Source organism: Erythrolamprus reginae, unplaced genomic scaffold, assembly GCF_031021105.1.
Source record: "Erythrolamprus reginae isolate rEryReg1 unplaced genomic scaffold, rEryReg1.hap1 scaffold_130, whole genome shotgun sequence".
In the NCBI taxonomy this organism is placed as follows: domain Eukaryota; kingdom Metazoa; phylum Chordata; class Lepidosauria; order Squamata; family Dipsadidae; genus Erythrolamprus; species Erythrolamprus reginae.
In genome coordinates this window covers 159,596-179,177 of record NW_027248546.1, presented here as the reverse complement: position 1 = coordinate 179,177, position 19,582 = coordinate 159,596, and the positions used below count along the sequence as shown (strand labels likewise).

Here is a 19,582-nt window from a genome sequence, read left to right as displayed (position 1 = left end):
ACAGGAAGAATTCTGAATAACTACTCAGCCACGCACAGATACACCAACTTGAATTAAAGTTTGCTTTTGAGAAATAACATATTCAGCTAAACAGTCGAAAGTCCTACACATCAATCCAAATATTACCAAGTCTTTCTTACCAGTTGTCTTTGCCATAATCAGTAATCAAGTCTAAACACACTTTAGCTGTAACACATGACTATAATGCAGAGACATTGCAGAGCATAAATACAGTGAGTAGCCAGAGGAAGAGAAGCAGAGAGGAATTCCAGAGAGATGAGCTGTGAACTCTAGCTCCCTCTTGTGGCAGTCTGCAACACCTCTGATAAACAGACATAGCTCTGACAAAAGCTATACATATATTAACACACATTGATGGTTTATATATTGCCAAGTGCCAGCCCAACCGTTATGGGCCGAGTCCTAACAGCCCTTCCTGCTTTTGCCTGAGCCCCCAGGTGGGAGAAGGTTTGGCTCTGAGGCCCTGAGGCTCTGGGCTTGGTCTCCCCACCATTGGGAGCACCCGGGAGGAAGGCTGAGGCTGGGGGGGGGGCAGTCAGAGAAGGGGTCCAAGGGCCGGTTTCTTGCTTCTGTACACTGTCCGATGGGGGGGGGAATAGAATTGGAGCTGGGGGGGGGGGCTTTGCTGGGGGGGGTGTCTCACGTCAGAGGTTTCTTTCATCAGTCATAGTGGAATCTGCCAGGGTTGCCACCCACAGGTGTTAGGGGGTCATTGGCTCTCACTGAGTTTGGGTCGCCTCTGTTAATATACTGTATGTGACTATGTTGGGTGTTGCAATACAGAAGCTAACAATGTAAGTTTAAGACTGTACCTTTAAGAGTCATTTGCTGGTTGGCCACAAGAGGGAGCCAACGCTGTTCCTCTTGGGGGCAGTTTATACTAGAGAGATTTATATTTGCTGTGTGTATATTTTACTGTGTGCAGTAACCTGGTTTGTAAACCATTATTAGGATTATATGTGCATGATATTGGACTGCGTAACTACTATTGCTTATTGGCCTATTTGTATATAATAATAATAATAATAATAATTCTATTTTGCACTAAGTCTGATTCATTGACTGACTCACATGGCTGCATTTATTCTGCTTATTATGTTACTTAGACATTCTAACAGCCCCCAATGGCTCTGTGGGTCAGAGAGGGGAGGGGGGAGGGCCGTGGGGGAGGGGTCAGGGCCCGCTGTGGCTGCTTCTTCTGCCTGACGCCCGTTTCCTCTGCCCTTCCCCCCCTCCCCCCCCAGGCATTTTGCGTGTCTCTCGTCCAAGTACATGTGTCCGGGGGGTGCCGGCCGTCATGAGCACTTTGCTGGCCAACATCAACGCTTACTACGCCCACACCACGGCCTCCACCCAGGTCTCCGCCTCCGATCGCTTCTCGGCCTCAAACTTCGGGGTGAGTTCCTCCCCTCCCCCCCCCCCCAATGGCTCAGCCTCGACTGGGTCTCTTTCTGGGGACGGGAGGAAGCCCGGGGAGGGGAACACACCCCTTTTCAGACCCTCCCAAGAAAGAGCAACCCCCCCTTTTGATGCCTGGTGCCTTTATCCCCCCCCCCCGACAGAAAGAGCGCTTTGTGAAACTGCTGGACCAGCTGCACAATTCTCTCCGGATTGACCTCTCCATGTACAGGGTAGGTGCCTCGCCTTCTGCCCCCTCCACCGCCAGGGTCTGGACAAAGCCTTTCTTGACCTCAGGGCTCACCCACCCTCTCCAGACCCCGAGCCCTCCCAGGGCTCCACTGGCCAGGGTGGGGCTGGAGCTGGGCTTTCGGGCTCAAACAGCACCGGGGGGGGGGGGGGGTCTGTCGTGCTGCCCGTTTCTCCGAAGGGTTTGTCCGAAGGGTTTCCTTGGTTGCGATGGCCATGGCTGCTTCCTTTGGTCTGAGGCAGGCGGAACATTTACCTGCACTGTGGAAATGACAGGCGTCCCCCCCTCCCCCCGCCCCCCCCCTCCGCCCCCACCCAACCCACGTGTCCTTGGCTTTAATATTTGGTTTTAACTTTTTATATTTTAACTGTAAATCACCCAGAGTTACCCTGTGTTTATTTATTTTATTTTATTTGTTTGTTGATTTTAAATAAATATAAAATAATAAAATAATTTGGGCAAGATTGGGTGGGTTCTGGAGGCCCCTGATAAAAGGGCCTAAACACATTTCAGCTCTAATACATAACTACAACACGGAGAGATTGCAGAGAGATTGTAGAGCATAAACAGTGAGTAGCCGGACAGAGAGAAACAGAGAGGGGGGGGGGGGGACTCAGAGAAATAAGCTATGAACTCTAGCTCCCTCTTGTGGCCGTCTGCAACACCTCAGCTAAGCAGATAGAGCTCAAAACAAAACCAACAGAGCGGGGGAGGGTCCCGACCTTTTGGAGGCCACCCAGGAGCATCCCAGGGAGGAGCGGGGCTGACACCAGGCAGGCTCTCCTCCTCCTTCAGGAAAGAGACTTAGGCAAGGGGTTGGACTTGATGACCCGCATGGTCCCTTCCAACTCCAACAATAAATAAATAAATAAATAAAGGGGTCCCCCACCACTGCCAGAGTCCTAAATCAGGCTGGCTCACAGGCGGGGGGGGGGCTGGGTGATCCAGAGCCCCCCCCCCCCCAGGTTTCCAGGGGACAGAGGGACCCAGGCCGTGGATTTGCCACATTAGCAGCCTCTCAGTTGCTTCTTCATGCGTTGTGAGAATATTGCGTGTCCTCCAGTATTTTCTTTAATGGCCTGGAGGGAAGGGAGGGGAGGGGAGGGGAGGGGAGGGAGGCCGGTCCAATTTGCAGATGGCCCAGAAGATGGAAAACATGAGATTCAGAACAATCTTGGCACGTTAGCGCAATAAGCAGCCGACCAGCATGAAATTCCCCAGAGAAGAGCGAGCGCTACCGTCCAGCCGCAGGGAAGGTCCTGCGCACGGACGGTGCCTGCAGAATTGGGAAGGGGGGGCATGTGGGGGGCTGCAAAATGCAGTGTTTCTCTTCCCCCCCCCCCCCTCCCGTCAAGGAATCGTTCCACTTTATTCTGCTTTGGCCAGCCCCCCCCCCCCCCCCCCCGTGTCCACTTCTGGGAGACCCATTTGGAGAGGGGAGGAAGGGGTTGAAAGCTGGAGAGGCTCAGGCCAGCAAGGGCTGGTCAGGGGGCCAGAAACTCTGCCCTTTTCCGCTTAGAGAAGTAGCAGCGGAGGAAGCTGCTCCCCGGGGCTTTCAAGGACAGGACACAACAGGTTGTGTGTTTGTGACAAGGCGCAAGGGCTGGATAGCGTTGTGCGCATGGTCTGGTTATGGAGCTGTGAATAAGAAGACAACATCCACACCTAACAGGAGACATATATAAAATGATCTTACCTAGTGGGGGGGGGGGAATTAACAGAGCACCCTAAGTTTCCATTTTCATTTAAACTTCAAGAATTAAACTAATTGACAAATAAGAATGCAAATTTTATATTTAAAACAGTATAAATCTTAAAACTACTTTAAATTTCTTTTATAATTACCTAATACTGCCACCATTTCTCTTTTCCTTCCTCCCATCCAATTTCTAATTCTTTTACATTTAATTTCAATCCATTCACAAAAATTCCCCCCACATTTTTTAATATTCCGAATCTTCTTTGTCTTAGTATAGAACAGAACAGAACAGAACAATATTGGAATGTAGAGTGGAATGGAATGGAGTAGAATTCAGAATGAATAGAATAGCATAGACTAGAATATAGAACAGAATAGAACAGAGTTCTTTGCTGTCCACGTGTGATTGGACACACAAGGGCTTTGTCTCGGGCTCAGAGGCTCTGGGTGGACATGGGAGTCTATTTATTTCAGCAAGTCCCTAATTTTCCCTAACGTCTCTCTATTCAACATCTGTGCACATATCATTCTAGCTGCAGTCACTATATGAATAATTAAATATATTTCTTGTTTATTAAATGTTTCTGGTAAAATCCCCTCCCCCCCTCCCCCCCGGCCTTTCCAGCCGGAGCTTCTCCTGGGATTTGGGCTCCCTCCCCCTGGGGCAGGGCTGGTGGGCTCCTCCCGGGGGTCTGCAGCCCTTGAAAGGCCCCTCTCTGCTCCTGCCGCCCCCAGAACAACTTTCCTGCCAGCAGCCGGGAGCGTCTGCAGGACCTCAAGTCCACGGTGGACCTGCTGACCAGCATCACCTTCTTCCGAATGAAGGTAGGACACCCCCACTCAGGACATCTGGGGGGCTCCGGATCTTGGGAGTCCAGCCTCTCAAAGCACAGGCCCTCCCTCTGGGGACTTTGGAAGTAGGGGGGGAAGTAGGGGGGGGTTCCTGACCTGGATGGAGGGAGCTGCCCCCCACCGCCCCCTCCTTTCTGCGGCCCCTCTGGAAGGGCAGAAGGTAGGAAAGGGGTGGCCAGCTCTGCCAGGGTGGCTCTGCCTGTACTCCCCCTGCCCTGGCCAACCCAGCCCCCCCCTGAGCTGTGCCCCACACGCCAAGGGCTCCTGGGTTCCTCCCCTGCCCTCCCTCTGGGGCAGCCTCCCTTTCCATTTGGGGAGGATGTGCCCCCTCCTCTCTTCTCCCCTTTGTCCTGCTGAAGCCTGGCCCCCTCCTCCTCTGAGGTGTGACCCCCCCCCAAGGCCCCCCTTCCTCCCCCTACACTTAGCACAGCCTCCCTCTCCCCCATCAGCCTGGACTTTTCTTCATGTCCAGCGGCTGCAACGCCAGCCAGAACCCCCCCCTCCGCTGCCCTGGTCAGCCTCCTGCCGCCTCTCTTCCCTGACAGTGGGGGGTGGGGTGAGCTTGCCCCCGGCCCTGGCAGGCTGCCAAGCAGTGGCTTGCCAATTAGTCAAACTCTCATGGAGGCTGGAGGGAGGGGAGCTGGACACAGGAGGGGGAGGAGGGGGCGGCTGACCAGCCGTGAAATTGGAGTTTCTCTCTCTCTTCAATTCCTGGGAAGCCTGTGACACGATTTCTGACCAGCCGGACTCTTCGCTCAGCCCTGTCAGGAGGGGCACAGAGCCTCCGTTGCCCCCCCCCCCCGGAACATTCGCATACAGCCCCCCCCAGCCTGTCAAGTCTGGGCTTTGTAGGCCACGCGTCTGGGTAGATTGAGCCCCAACCCCCGTGGCCCTCTTCCTCTTCCACCGGGTGAAGAGTGCCCCCCAAGGGTCCTCCCCCTGCAGGAGGCTGTGGGCGGTGGGGGCTTTCCCCAAGGGCCAGAAGAGGAAGGGTGGGAGATTTGGCAGTGGGTGGAGGGCTGCACTGCGGCCATTGAGATGGCGCCTCCTGCCCTGGTACTCAGGGACCTCTAGGTCCCAGGACTCTATGATATTATGATGACCCATTTGGAGGGGGGGCCAAGGGCCTTCAGGGGCTTGAAGGTGCCTAGCATGGAAACCCAGCCCCCCGCAGGCCCCTTCTGGGCCAGAGTCTTGGGGCAGCCCCTGGGAGGGATTCCCAGCTCCCCGGGGGGGGGGGGCTTCTGGGGAAGAGGGTCTGGAAGGTCCCGGGGGTCCTGAGCAGCCCAGAGAAGGGAGGCCAGGACGGAGATGGGGACCCAGTGTCGTCGTCCACCCCCCCACAAAAGGGGGTCCCCTCACCCCAGTCCCCCCCCCCACTCCGCCTGCCCAGGTCCAGGAGCTGCAGAGCCCCCCTCGGGCCAGCCAGGTGGTCAAGGGCTGCGTCAGGGCCTGCCTCAACTCCACCTACGAGTACATCTTCAACAACTGCCACGAGTTGTACAGCCGGGAGTATCAGGCGGACCCAGTACGTAGCGTGTGTGTGTGTGCTTGTGTGTGTGTGTGTTGGGGGAGTCTTGAGGGTGTAACCCCCCAGCTGAGTCCCTGAGGTTGGATGAGGAGAGTTTAGGAGCCCTGGCGGCTGAGTGCGCAGGGGGAAGTCTGCCATTCCACCTCCAGCAGTTCGATCCTGACCAGCTCAAGGTTGACTCAACCTCCCGTCCTTCCGGGGTCAGTCGAATGAGGACCCGGACTCTCTAAACCGCTTAGGGGGGGGGATGTAAAGTATTGTGAAGTGCTATGTACTGTATTTTTCGGAATATAAGATGCACCTTAGTTTTCAGGGAGGAAAACAAGGGGCAAAAATTCTCCCTCTGCCTCCCAGCAATTTGCCAACCATCGAGCAGCAATCTCCTCTCTTTGCTGTGAGTTTCTGTGCGCGTGTGTGTGTGGCCCATAGAAATAGCAAAGAATTGGAGAAATGTACATGGTGGCCGCATATTAATGCCAGAAAAGTTTCCTTAAACGTGGTCACGCCAACTCCTCCCAATGATTTGAACAGATCCACTCCAGACGTGACCAAGTCCGGGTTTAACTCAGCGGCCTTGTCTCAAGACTTAGCAGGACACGGCTACACTGGGTCTCTTCGCATCACACGTTCGTTTTAAAAAGCTTTTTCAGTTTGTTAAGTTGTCTAGAACCAAAATAAAGCAGTCTTTAAAAAAACCAAGTCTAACAATTTGCGCACTCTGTGGGCATTCATGGCTGTCAAGGCTTCACTCTCCCTTCTGTCCCCTGGCCTCTCTCTCTCTCTGGACCAGCTGTGCCTCGGAGGCTGGCGCACAACTGCTTCTGTCTGCTGCAGGGAGGCCAAGGGCTGGGAGGCAGAGGCCAAAGGGGGAAGGGCTGGGGGGCTGCAATCGGTGCATAAGAGGCACCCACGTTTTCAGTAAAAAGGACCGTCTTCTACTCCGAAAAACACGGGGAGTCTTCAGGGCTACGGCTCTTCTCATCCATCCTGGCATCACTGAGGTTGAGGATCCTCAAAAAAGCAAAAGCAAAATCTAGCCCAGAAAAGGGGGGGCGGGGGGAGCTGCTTCCTTATGCAGCAGGTCCTCAAGGGGGGCGGAGGGGAGGGGGCGGCCTTCCTCTGCCCCAATGGGGTTAGTATAGATTGTCTCACAGCCCCCACTGGGAAGGGGGGGCTGTGTGTGTGTGTGTGTGTGCAGGGTGGGGGTAGGAGGGGCAGGGGAGGGTCTGCCTCCCTTGCCTGAGGGCCCTGGGTCTCCCCCAGAACAAAGCCCAGGAGCAGCTGCCCCCCGAGGAGCACGGCCCCAGCGTCAAGAACCTGGACTTCTGGCCCAAACTGATCACGCTCATCGTCTCCATCGCGGAGGAGGACAAGAACTCTTACGCCCCCGTCCTCAACCAGTAAGGGACGCTCTCCCTCGGCTGGAGCCCTGCCGCCCGTCCGCCCGCCCGTCTGTCCGTGGCGCTGTCCTCCCGCAGGGCCTCTCTGTTGTCCGTCTGTGTCTGTCTGTCCGTCCGTCTGTGGAACAGTAACTGTGTAGTTGAGATGGCGGCTTCCGCTTAGCGCCCAGCGGAGGGGTGAGAGCGCGTCCTCATTCGGGGCTCCCTCCCCACCTGCATGCCAAGGCCTGAGCCCCCCCACCCTCCCGAGGCTGGGGGTTGCCTGTGGGGGGCAGGCGGGGGTCGCCTCAGGGCGCTTCTGAGGAGGGCCTGTGCGGAGGGGCAGCTCCATGGGGGGCCCTGATCTCTCCGGGCAGGGAGCCCCTCCCTCGCAGGGACATGGCCAGGAAGACCTTCCCCCTCTTGACCGCCCCCCCCCCCACTCCGGCTGCAGGTTCCCGCAAGAACTGGCGGTGGGCAAGATCAGCGCGGAAGTCATGTGGAACCTCTTCGCTCAGGACATGAAGTACGCACTGGAAGGTGAGACCCCTCCTCACGGCCACGTCTCGTGGGAGCGCCCTGTGGCTTTTCCCCGGTGCTGTTCATGGCGTGTGGGGAGGGCCTTCAAGTAGCGGAGAAGAGGGGCATTTTGTCCCTACGGCAGGCCTCAACTTACAACCGGTCTCCTAGTGGCCATCCAGAGTTACAACCTAGCAGAAAAGGGGGACTTACCCCCATCCCAAGTCCCAACACCTGCGCCCCCTTGTGGCCGAACTTTGGGCGCTCAGCGGTCCAGCCCCATTCGCGCCTGTTTGCCGTCTCCCACAGTCACGTGGCCGCCTTTTGTGGTGGGTTTGCCACTTCCGGTGTTCGGCAAAACTGGTGTTTGCTCTTATGGCCACGGCAACAGTATCCATGTGCCACGTAACATCCGCATGGAAAAGACACGGGTCACTTTTGAAGACAGCAGAGTCCACATTTTGCCCAGAGAGCATAGCTGGTTTGAGAAGAGGGGCCCAAGGGGCCAAAGATGTGAGAACTGGACACTCCTCCCTGAACTGATAAGGGGGGAGGGGAGTGACCTCACCTCTGTCCCTCCAGCAGTCCCACGATGGCCACACACCCATTTGCCCCACCCGGGTGACCCAGAGGACGGAGGTCAACCTCCCAGCGGCCTCAGAAAGGATGCAAAGAACCGGCTCTCTGCAAGGACCCTCGGCCCTTCCACCGGTGCGCCACTTGCACAGCTTCAGTTCTCTTGTGTGCACACGTGTCCCCTTGTGAGATTTTGCTTCCTGGACAGTCACAAAAACCCAGGCTGGGCCACATGCGCACGCAGGCAAGAGAGCCGTTCTCCCTCTAGGAAGGAAAGGCCAAAAAGGCCCCGGAGGGAAAGGAGCAAGGGGGCCGGTTGCGAGACCCCTGGGGGAGGGGGGTCTTCTGAGGAGGCTCCCTTATTTATGCCTCCCCCCCCCCCCGTAGGCAGGTAGTCCTCAGTTATGGGTGGGGCAGGCGGAGGTTGATGCTCCTAGCGCCACCCATGTGCTGCATGCACAGTTTGGGGTGTCTGGCGTGTGCGCATGTCCCAGTGGGGTTTTGCTTGTGCACATGCGCAGACAGGGCAATCTCGGAAGGGGGGACACATGAGGAAGGGATTTCGGTGAGGTTGGGGCCATTTTTTTGTTTCCGCACATGCACTGAAATCTGGCACACATGCGCGCACACCCTCATGGGATTCGTGCATGCCAGGCACCGGAAGCTGCGCACGCATGTCCAGTCTTACTGCCAGTGTAGCGGCGTCCTCCGCACTGTGCAGGAACCGGCTACTGGGGTGGGTGGTCACGTGACCCGGGGAAGCGGCCACCGTGGTGAACAGGATCCCTCTTTGCAAGTGGGGGAAGGGAGCAGCCACTCTGTCCAAACGCTGGGGTCATTTGGAACGGTCGTAAGTGGAGGCCTCCCTGATTTGGAGGGTGGGAAGCGGAGCCCGGTTTCAGATTCCGCCCATGATGTAGGAGGAAGCCACTGCAGGGGGGGGCTGGAGGGGGCCGGGCTGGAAGTGGGGATAGCCCCCCCCGGATGCCACCTCATGCCTCCTCTGGGGCTGCCAGACTTATTTCTTCCCTCCCCCCCCCCGCAAGTGGCAGGGAGTTCGGAGCTCTGGGTCCTGCGTGGGGCCTTCTGCTGGGTGTCTTGGCCCTGGCCCCCCTCCCCCTGACAGCCTGTCCCCTCTCTGCCCCCCCCCCCTTTAGAGCACGAGAAGCACCGGCTGTGCAGGAGTGCCGACTACATGAACCTGCACTTCAAGGTGAAGTGGCTCTACAACGAGTACCTGCGCAGCCTGCCGGCCTTCGAGGGCTCCGTGCCCGAGTACCCAGCGTGAGTCTCCCCCCTCCCCGGCCCTCCCGGGGTTCCTCCGATGGGGGGGGGCTGTTGGCTCTTGGCTATTATTAATATTAGCAGAGTTTGGCTGGCTTCATTTGCAGCGGATACAGCAGGGCAAGAGATCAACACGTGGCAGGCTAATAATAATATTAATATTAATATTAATAATATATATTATATATATATAATTTATAATATATAATTGGCCGCTACATCACGCAGTCCTAGGTGCTTATACGAAATCCAGCATAGTGATCTCGTTTGCTGTGTTGTACTGACATAATAATAATGATGATAATAATATATTAGATTTGTGTGCCGCCCCTCTCCGAGGACCTTTGGTCAGCAGTGAATGTCCCCTCCTTCCTCAAGAGTAAAGTCCAACCTTCCCTCACAATTCAATTCAATATTGTGCATTTACAGAGTGCAGGCAGGGAATCTCATATTCCGTCCGTGTGGTCAGCATTGCCCCCTTGTCAAACAGCCAATGATAGAAACTCTGTGTTGCAACCAGAGTACATGTGGCAGTGGTGGTTTGTTCAGACAATAATACAAGCCAGCATATAGTAAAGGTTTTATTTACAAGATATGCAATATCTTCATAATATTACACAGGAATTATAATATAGATATAATATATTCTTTGCACACAGCAGATATAATGTACCATTTAGTATTAGCAGACATCTTGCTCTCTTATTAATACAGCGTATAATGCAACCCTAACACATAGTAGGCACTAAATCAAGTAGCAATGGCATAGTATTCTCTTATTCTCTTAACATCAGCATCATGTATTCTCCACACAGTATATTGCACACAGCTCTTGTCTGTCTTCACAACTTACCACTCAGCAGTGTAGTGTATTTTCTCCCACCACCATTGCTGCCTTGTCTTTGTATTGGAGACCCGACCCACACAGGACGCAGGGCTGACACACAGTCACGTGGGTGAGGGACCCTTTGGACCGTCCATCCCAGCCGAGCACAAGGGATGTAGCAGACGGGGGTCAGAAGGAGGAAGGAGGGGGGCGAAGGGCATGGGGGAGTTGAGACACCTCTCCCCCAGGCTCATTATAATTTATGTTTGGTATGTATGTGCTGTTTGGTTTTTAATTATCATAGGGTTTTTAGTTATTTTTAATATTAGATTTGTGCCATTATAATACAGTGGTACCTCATGATACGAACCCCTCACCATACGAACAACCCGAGATACGAACCCGGGGTTCGGATATTTTTTGCCTCTTCTTACGAACGTTTTCCGTCTTACGAACCCGCCCCCAGCGCCCGGCTGCCGCTTTCTGAAACAGCCGGGGGGCTTCCCAGCGTCCTCCTGAACCCGAACGCCAAACCCGAACATCCGGGTTCGGCGTTCGGGAGGCCGCCAGGAAGCCCCCTGGCTGTTTCAAAAGACGACAGCCGGGTGGTGGGGCTTCTCAGCGGCCTCCTGATCCGGAACTTTTGCCGAACCTCCGGGTTCGGCATTGGGAGAACGCTGAGAAGCACCCGGCTGTTTCAATTGTTTTTTGTGTGTTTTTTTCACCATGGATCCGAGTGCGAAGGTCCTTGTTTCAGTTGTGTCCTTCCTTCCACTCTCGGAGGGCCCGTCTCGCCCCCCACACTTCTGGGGACCGTCAAAAAGAACTGGTCTGTGTGTGTGTGTGTGTGTGTAAGAGGCTCATCCAGATGCCCCTGAGGGTCTCTGGACCCCTCCTGGAATCGGACCTCCTCCGTTCGTTCCCAAACTAACTTCTTAAGGATTTAGGGTCTCTCGGGGGGGGGGGCAACTGTCCCATTCTTTCCTTCCCAAATTAGCTTTTTGTGAGGACCGCTCTGATTGGCTGGGAGAAAAGTGTCCCGCACGGCCAAAAGGCCGAGGATGAACGTGGTTTGGGGGAGAGAAGGGCTGGGCTGAACAAGGGAGGAAAGGCAGCGGTCAATCGCCATAGAAGGAAGGGCAGCGGCCAACTGGTGGAGGCAAAGGGTCCCATTCCGCCCTCTGACTACTCCCAGTTTGGGGGTGGAGGCTCCAACCAATAAAAAGATGGAGGGGGGTTAAAAGCCCCCCCTCCTTTTGGCATCCAGGTCTGAGCAGGCGGAGAGAGGCCAGGTCTGAGGGAGCCCCCCTCCCCCTTTGCAACGGGGCCCTCCCCCCTCCCTCCCCCCCTCCTCCCCCTCCCTCCCCCCTCCTCCCCCCTCCCCTCCCCCCCTCCTCCCCCCTCCCTCCCTCCCTCCTGGCGCCCTCCTGCCCCTCTCTTGCCGGGGGACATGGGGGGGCTTTTTGCCATCCAGGTGGCTGACCTGCAGTTCTGACCCTCAGAAGTGAGGCTTTCCAAGGCGGCCGGATTTATTTTGGGTTCATTTTTGTTTATGACTAGAGTTGGAAGGGGGTCTAGTCCAGCCGCCTGCCGGTGCAGGAGACCCTCCACCCCTCTGGACAAAGGGCCGTCCAGCCTTTTCCTGAAGGTCTCTAGAGGCCTTGGGGTGACTGCCCCCTCCCCCCCTGGCTTTGGGCCCCACAGGTGCTTCTCCCTCCCCAGAGAGCGGCTGTCACTGGGGGGGGGAGGTTATTTCAGGTTCCGGGAGTAAGAGCGGCAGCGTCTCTCACCTCCTTCCCCGGCACCTCGGCGGCACGTTTAAGCAGCCCATAATTAGCACCGCCAGGACAAACTCTGCCTGCCGCTGCGGCCCCTGCAGTCTCTGCTGCTGGGGGGGCTCCTCCCTTTGTTTCGATGGCACACACACACACACACACACACCCCTCCCGAAAGGCTGCAGCTGCTGCTGCTGGGGGCGGCGTGCCTTGGGGCAGGGGGGGGGAAGGCCAAGGGGGGGCAGAGAGGGCAGAGGGGGATCCGGGGGGGGCAGGGGGCAAGCTACCTGGGCCCTGGCACCTGCCTGTACTGGTTCCTCTCCCCAAAGGTGCCCCCTTCTTTGTCTGGAGCCACCTGGGGGGCCTGTTTGGGGAGGGGAGGGGCAAGCAAGGAGACCCCACTCTCTTCTCCCTCTTTGAGAGGAAGGGGGGGGCGCTTTATATGCCTCCTCCCACAATACAGGGGGGGGGATCTTACTCCACCCCCACCCACCCCCGTTCCAGGTCTGGCCCTGCGCAGCTCCAACAGGGAGAGATCAACGTTGGGGGGCTGGGCCTCGGAGGGAGGGAGGGAGGGGCGTCTCCATGAAAAGGGCCCCAGCCTCACTTGGGGGGGGCTCCCTCTGCCCCAGGGAGCTGCAGGCTCCTCCCACAAGTGCAGGGGGGGGAACCTTTTTCCCCTCGGGTGCTGAAAGAGCATGGGGGCACACTATTGTACACGCGCCAGTGCCCCCACCCAGGATTCAGTGAAAACAGCTTCCCCCGCCCCCCCCAGGGGCCCCCTGGAGGCCGGAAACAACCTCTGGTGGGCCCAGTGGGCTCACCTTGGGCCCTGCCCAGCCTCCGAAGGCTTCCCTGGGGCCCAGGGGGGGTAAAAGCGCCTTCCCCCATCCCTCTGGAGGCCCCCTGGAAGCCACAAACACCCCCCCCCAGAGCCTCCGTGCGAGCCAGCACACACAGGCACGTCGGAGCTGAGCCAGGGCGTGCGATGGGTTTGCCATCCCTGCCCAGCCATTGCTGCCTCCCCCCAGACCCCCAGCCTGGCAGGTAGCCACTTCAACCCTTGGCTGAGGGTCAGGGGACAGAAACTCCGAGGGGTGGGGGGTTATGACTCGGCTTGTGGCTGTTATTGAGCCACCGTTTCAGTCTTTAAACAGTGACCGCCATAAACAGTGGGGGCTGCGTAGAGATGCCCGATGTCGTGGCCTCTTCTGAAGTCCAAACACTGTCCGTCCATGTCACGTGGGTCACTGCAGGCGTCTGCCAACGTGGGGCGGTTGCTGGGTGGCCAAAAGGTGCTCACATGACCGTGTGTGTGTGTGTCTGTTGTAACTTGGGATCCGAGGCCATAACTCCGAGCGCTTGCTAAGCGATTGGTCGTAACTGAAAGACTAACCGAGTCCACAGAGAGGGGCGGCATACAAATCCAATAAATTATTATTATTATTATTATTATTATTATTATTATTATTATTAACTGAACTTTCAAATGGCCAGCAGCCCAGCCCAGGCAGGAGAGGGGAGTCGGGTCACCCCCACCCCCCACGTGTAGCTTCCCCGGGCTTTTCTCAGGGGGTGGGGCCAGCTTCAAGCACGGGAGGCCAGAAAGAGAGCCCCCAAAGTGCCCCCCCAGAGGAGGCTGAGGCATCTTGGGGGGCCCTGGAGGTGGGGGGAGGGGGCCCAGCTTGGGGCTGGTCCTGGGCAGAGCGCGGAAGAGCTCACCCAAGTGTGTCATCCCCCCCTGCCCCCCCCAGGTGGTTCGAGCCCTTCGTGATGCAGTGGCTGGAGGAGAACGAAGAGGTCTCGCTGGACTTCCTGCACGGGGCCCTGGAGCGGGACAAGAAGGACGGGGTAGGTGGGGGCCCGGCTCTCCTGCGGGCCCTCCGGGGTGGGAGGGGCTGCAGCTGCTGGAGCGGAGAAGGCCGTGCCCCCCCTCGTCCTAGGCCTGTGGGTGATTGATTTGACTTGAGTTGATTCAGAAGCCGCCCAATGCTTCCCAGACTGGGTGTCGTACAGCAATTTAAAACAACCTAAGAAACAACCATTCACACACCCCCAGCCGGGCCTAGAGGGCCTGGCGCAACAGTCCCAGGCCTGCCCACTAGACTTATGGTTGGGGGTCACCACAACATGGGGAACTATATTAAGGGGGGGCGGCATTAGAAAGGTTGAGAACGGCCGGTCTAAGTGCTGTTGCTATTCTTGTGGAGGGGCTGGTTGGCCGCCCCCTTGAGCCCTGATGCCCCCCCCTCACCAGCCCTGTAATCTCATCCCAGGCCTCAGCCAAGCACGAAGGGCCTAGGTCTCCTCCTGCCCCCCTTCTCAGGAGTCAAAGTCCCAGCCACCTCCGTGGGACTCGCCCCCCACATTTTAAGGGGCCCAGCATGGAGCAGAGTTGCTGGATGCCTGAACTGCCCTGTGGACGAAGCTCCGGCCCCACCTGGAGGCCCTGGGGGGCTTCTGCATCCAGGCTTGGTGGGGTTTGTCCCTTGATGTCCTCCGGTGGCTCTCCGGCCGTCTCTCCTCTAAGGTCACTTCTCTGTGCTCAGGCCTGGCCCTGGCTGGAGCTGACACGTTCAGCTGGACTGGAAACTTTCTGTTAATATGTCTGAGCAACGCGTTGTCCTTGTTTTCCAAGGTTTTTGTGCAGGCACAGAAACCTTTAGATTGAGGTGAGTTGTGTGAATAACCACTCAGCCACACACAGACACACTTGAATGAAAGTTTACTTTTGAGAAAAAACATCTGCAGATAGACAGTCGAAAGTCCTACACACAATAAGTCAGAATAACAATCCAGATGTTACCAAGTACTCAGTCTTTCCTACCAATTTTATTTATTTTTTATTCATCTATTTGATTTCTTTTCACATGTTAGCAATAGCACTTTTTTTACAGAGCCGGCATATTTGCCCCCCACCATCCGGGTCCTCATTTGACCCCCCTCGGAAGGAGGGAAGGCTGAGTCCACCTGGAGTCGGTGGTGAGATTTGAACCGCAGACCTGCAGGTCTAGGGGTCAGCGTTAGTGGCCTGCAGTACAGCACTCTACCCGCTGTGCCACCTCAGCTCTTGGCGCAATTGTCTTTGTCATAATCAGTAAACAAAGATCTGAAGCCTAAACACACGATATACGTGGCTCCAGTGCAGAGACGTTGCAGAGCAGATGCAGAGCAAATGCAGAGCGGATGCAGAACAAATGCAGAGACGTTGCAGAGCAGATGCAGAGCAAATGCAGAGCAAATGCAGAGACGTTGCAGAGCAGATGCAGAGCAAATGCAGAGCAGATGCAGAGACGTTGCAGAGCAGATGCAGAACAAATGCAGAGACGTTGCAGAGCAGATGCAGAGCAAATGCAGAGCAGATGCAGAGACGTTGCAGAGCAGATGCAGAGCAGATGCAGAGCAAATGCAGAGCAGATGCAGAGACGTTGCAGAGCAAATGCAGAGACGTTGCAGAGCAGATGCAGAGAAACCGGGGGAGTCAGAGAAAATAAGTTGGGGAAAAGTGTGGGGGAAATTACACAACTGGATGGAGAAAACAGCATAAAACCAAACAAACTAAAAGAGGACAATGCAGAAAAGGCAATGTAGAAACAACATTAATTCAAAAGGCACAAGTGTCCTTCCATAAACTGCTTGTGTGTATTTACGATGTGTCTATTTTTTGTATGTGTTTGCTTGTTTTTTGTTTTAAAAAATTCAATTTAAAAAAAGAAAAAGAAAAAAAAAGACCTCTAGCTCCCTCTTGTGGTGGTCTGCAACACCCGCAGCCAATCTATTGCCAAGCCAACGGACACTTTCTGTGTCCGCATTGGCCCTGCTGGCAAAGCTGGGGGTCCCTGGTTGTGTGAGCCCACGTTTCCCAATCCAGGCTTAGTCCCGGTCGCCCTGCCGGAGGGTGACTGCTGCTCTCTCCCCTCTCTCCCCTCTGGGGGGCTCAGTTCCAGCAGACGTCCGAGCACGCCCTCTTCTCCTGCTCCGTGGTCGATGTCTTCACGCAGCTCAACCAGAGCTTTGAGATCGTCAAGAAGCTGGAATGCCCCGACCCGGCCATCGTGGCCCGCTACATGCGGCGTTTCTCCAAGGTACCCCTCCCCCCCCTGGCCTTGCCCTCCCCCTCCCTGCCCCTCATGGGAAAGCTGAGTGGGGGTCTCCGTCTCCTCTTGCAGACCATCGGGAAGGTGCTGGTGCAGTACGCGGACATCGTCTCCAAGGACTTCCAGGGCTTCTGCTCCAAGGAGAAGGTGGTAAGTGCTGACCCGGCCCAGGCTCCGGCCCCGGGGCCGAAAGGGACACTGCCAGGGCAGAGCTATGTGGGCCCCTTCTTCTCTGGTGGAGCCGAGTTGGCCTTTCTCCCTCTGGAGACCCCCGTGGTGGTCCCGCGGCCACAGCAGCCTCCCTGGGAGGAAGGAGGGTTGGGGGTGTTGGGGGCTCTCCGGCCAAGAACAGACTGGAACTGGACATGGGTCACACTCTTCTCCTTGGTCGGTGGAGGCAGGCAGGGTTCCCTGGGGTCCCATTTGTTGGGGGGTCGAGGGAAAGGAGGGCCTTGCCTTCTCCTTCTGCTCAAGATCCCCATGGACAGTTTGGGGCGGCCAGTGTGGGACACAGAATGCTGGACTCCATGGGCTTTGGCCCGATTCAGCATGGCTCCTCTGAGGTTCTTACGTTCTCCCTTTCCCAAAGGACTGGAGCCAGAAGTGACCAGTGGAACGGGATCCTTCCTGGGTCAGGAAAGGAAGGACATTTTTTAGCGCAAGGGGCAGTTGAGTTTTGGAGGCTCATGCGATGTGCTGGCACCAGCAGGCCTGGGGGCCCATGCGAGTGTCCAGCTGGTGCAGAGGTTGGGGATCAATCAACGACTTGCCCCACTGTCTGTAGAAGGCCTGGGGTGGGTGGGGATTTCAGGGGGGGGAGATTTTCAGGAGGGAGCAGGTGAGGATGCACAAAGCATTCTTTCTTCGAGGGGTTCAAGGCCATCCTAGGCCCACCCACCTGGGCGGAAGCGGAAGGAGGACCAGCCACGCTGGCCCCATCTGAGTGGGGAATGTGAACGTTTGTGGGGGGGGGGGCAAGGGAGGTGAACTTTCAACCGGGTGGGAAACTCGGATCCAGGCTTCCCAGTGGGGGGGGCAGGAGGGCTCTGGAAATAAACTGGAGACTTTGAGGAGCCTTTGACTCTGATTCAGTTCGGACGTTAACCTGGAAGCTCGGCAGCAAGGAAGTCCTGGGCAGAGAAGCTCTTAGGCCTGTGGGGACACTGGGGGGGCTTCCTGGGTGGACGCTGGAATGGGTGACCTTCTCCTGTCAATGGATGTCCCCCCCGCCCCTCCCCCACCCCTGGGGCCAAGGAAGACCTTGGAGAGCAGTTGGGCTTCGTGGCCGCCCCAGATGGCCATGGGGAAGTGGGGGGGGGCTGTGTTCCCTCCCCCTGCTTGGCACCTGATGGCCTTTTCTTTCCTCCCCCCCCCAGCCCTGCATCCTGATGAACAACGTCCAGCAGCTGAGGGTGCAGCTGGAGAAGATGTTTGAGGCCATGGGGGCCAAAGAGGTCAGTCCCAGGCCGGAGTGGGAGGTGGGGGCTGTTGAGGTCGCCTCCCTCCTGGTTTCTGGTAGAACTTTAGCTCTTACAAATAACTCTCACTAAATGCAGTATTTCATAAAGAAAGAACCTCCATCTTTACTTCTCTTCCCTTCCGTATTCAAAATACAGTTCATCCTAGCACACTCCTCTCAGCCTCCCGTTATCTCTCCTAATTGCATTCCTCCTGCATTCCTCCCAGCCTTCTCCCTTCAACAAGACTTATGTACTCACAGCATGATTCACAAACAGCAGAAATGACTGTAAAATAACACAGCTGCACGGAAACACCTTCCATTTTAGCCCTACAACATTGAAACTCCACCCTTCTTCCCCACTGACCCCCTGACGTACCAAATACATCACTCCTGTATTTAACCCATTCCTCCCCTTCATATCTTCTTCCAAACACCTGTTCTTTACGTTTTTGGACCCTTCTGAATTTAGGATCGACCCAGCGAAGGTCTGATTCTTCCTCACTAGATCCTGGACTCATAGCCCCATCCTGTGGCTGGCCTCCCACCTGTTCTACTCCCTGTAACCCCGGGCCCACCACTAATTCATAAACACTATCTGTATCAGAGTCCTCTGATGCCAGGGAAGGAGGGGAGAGAAGCACAGACACACAAACACACCAGCGGTGGGGGGGGGGGGGCTTGGAGCCGCCACTTCTTCCCTGGGGGAGGAGAAGGTGCAAGGACTGACACCGCCTGGGAGTTCAGTGTCGACAGCATTTGCATTGGGCCCACGAGGCCTCTGGAAGGGTTGGGGGGGTTGGGGGGGGCTCCATCTCCTGTCCAGCCCAGGTTTCAAGGGGGAGGGAAGAAGGGGGGGCAGCTCAGCAGGCACAAAAAGCTCAGGAGCCTCTTCCCTCCTACCCTGCCCTCCCCCTCCTGCCTCCAAGGCCCCCCCACCCCCGCCCTCTCTCCCTGCACCTTTCCCACTGGGATCCCGGAGGGGAAACTGAGGAGGGACACACACACACACACACACACACACACACAGAGCTGTCCTTCTGCCCTGCACAAAAGCCCTCATTGCCTTCTCCCACCCTCCTCCTTTAACCTACATGAGTCTTAGTGGTCAGAGCTGCAGTTCAGCGGTTCAAATCTCCCCACCAGCTCCAGGTAGACTCAGCCTTCCCTCCTTCCCAGGGGGGTCAAATGAGGACCCAGATTGTGGGGGTCAAGAGGCTGATTCTGTCAATCACTCAGAGAGGGCTGTGAAAGCACCATGAAATGGCACAGAAGTCCAAGGGCTCTGGCTATGGCTACTCAAGGGACATTTTAAGGCCCAGCCTGCAAAGTGCCACGTGGCTGCGAAGTCCATCCCTCCCTCGCTCTTTGCCCTCAGCCCCCACCCCATCAGCAAGAGGGCCTCCTTGTCCTGGGCAGCCTGGCACCCCCTCCCCCTCCTGGGCAGCCTCGGAAGAAGCCCCACGTGTCCGGCCCCTCCCTGCCCTCCTCAGAGTGGGCAGGGGTCCCCTCGCCGTGCCCGGCTGCCACAAGGCCCAAGACCACCACCCACCCCATGCAGAAGCAGGACGATCCCCCCCTTTCCAGGGTTTGTTCTGGGGCAGGTGGGAGGGGCCCTTTTGGCTGATCCATTCCGAAGACCCCGGGCCTTTGTGGGGCTCCAGCCTGGGGGGTGAAAGGCAGGAGACCCCTGCGAGGATGGAGGGAGGGGGGGATGACAGCTAGGTAGGGAGGTCGGGAAGGGGGCAACATTGAGATGGGCTGTATCGTCTCTCTCCCACCCCCCCTCCACCCCCCCAGCCTTGCCTGCACTTCCTGTCCAGGCAGTGGCCAAGGGCAGCAGGCCAGGGCAGCCTTTGGTGGGCAGCAGAGTCTTAGCAGTGCTGGCCCCAATGCCCCACTGGCCTGTCCCTGGC

At 56.8% G+C, this 19,582-nt stretch overlaps 1 protein-coding gene across 1 annotated transcript in view; it reads left to right on the top strand.

Annotated features, from left to right (window-relative positions):
* The first annotated feature begins 887 nt into the window (after positions 1 to 887).
* The window catches only part of LOC139155909 (protein unc-13 homolog B-like), a 31,937-nt gene continuing 13,242 nt past the window's right edge, over positions 888 to 19,582 (top strand). The window contains exons 1-12 of the mRNA XM_070731278.1: positions 888 to 953; positions 1,266 to 1,417; positions 1,584 to 1,652; positions 4,104 to 4,193; positions 5,614 to 5,748; positions 7,015 to 7,151; positions 7,585 to 7,670; positions 9,383 to 9,509; positions 13,865 to 13,961; positions 16,052 to 16,195; positions 16,280 to 16,357; positions 17,584 to 17,661. Of these exons, the coding sequence (XP_070587379.1) occupies positions 1,319 to 1,417; positions 1,584 to 1,652; positions 4,104 to 4,193; positions 5,614 to 5,748; positions 7,015 to 7,151; positions 7,585 to 7,670; positions 9,383 to 9,509; positions 13,865 to 13,961; positions 16,052 to 16,195; positions 16,280 to 16,357; positions 17,584 to 17,661 (1,140 nt within the window). The 5' untranslated portion in view covers positions 888 to 953; positions 1,266 to 1,318. The remainder of the gene's footprint in view (positions 954 to 1,265; positions 1,418 to 1,583; positions 1,653 to 4,103; positions 4,194 to 5,613; positions 5,749 to 7,014; positions 7,152 to 7,584; positions 7,671 to 9,382; positions 9,510 to 13,864; positions 13,962 to 16,051; positions 16,196 to 16,279; positions 16,358 to 17,583; positions 17,662 to 19,582) is intronic.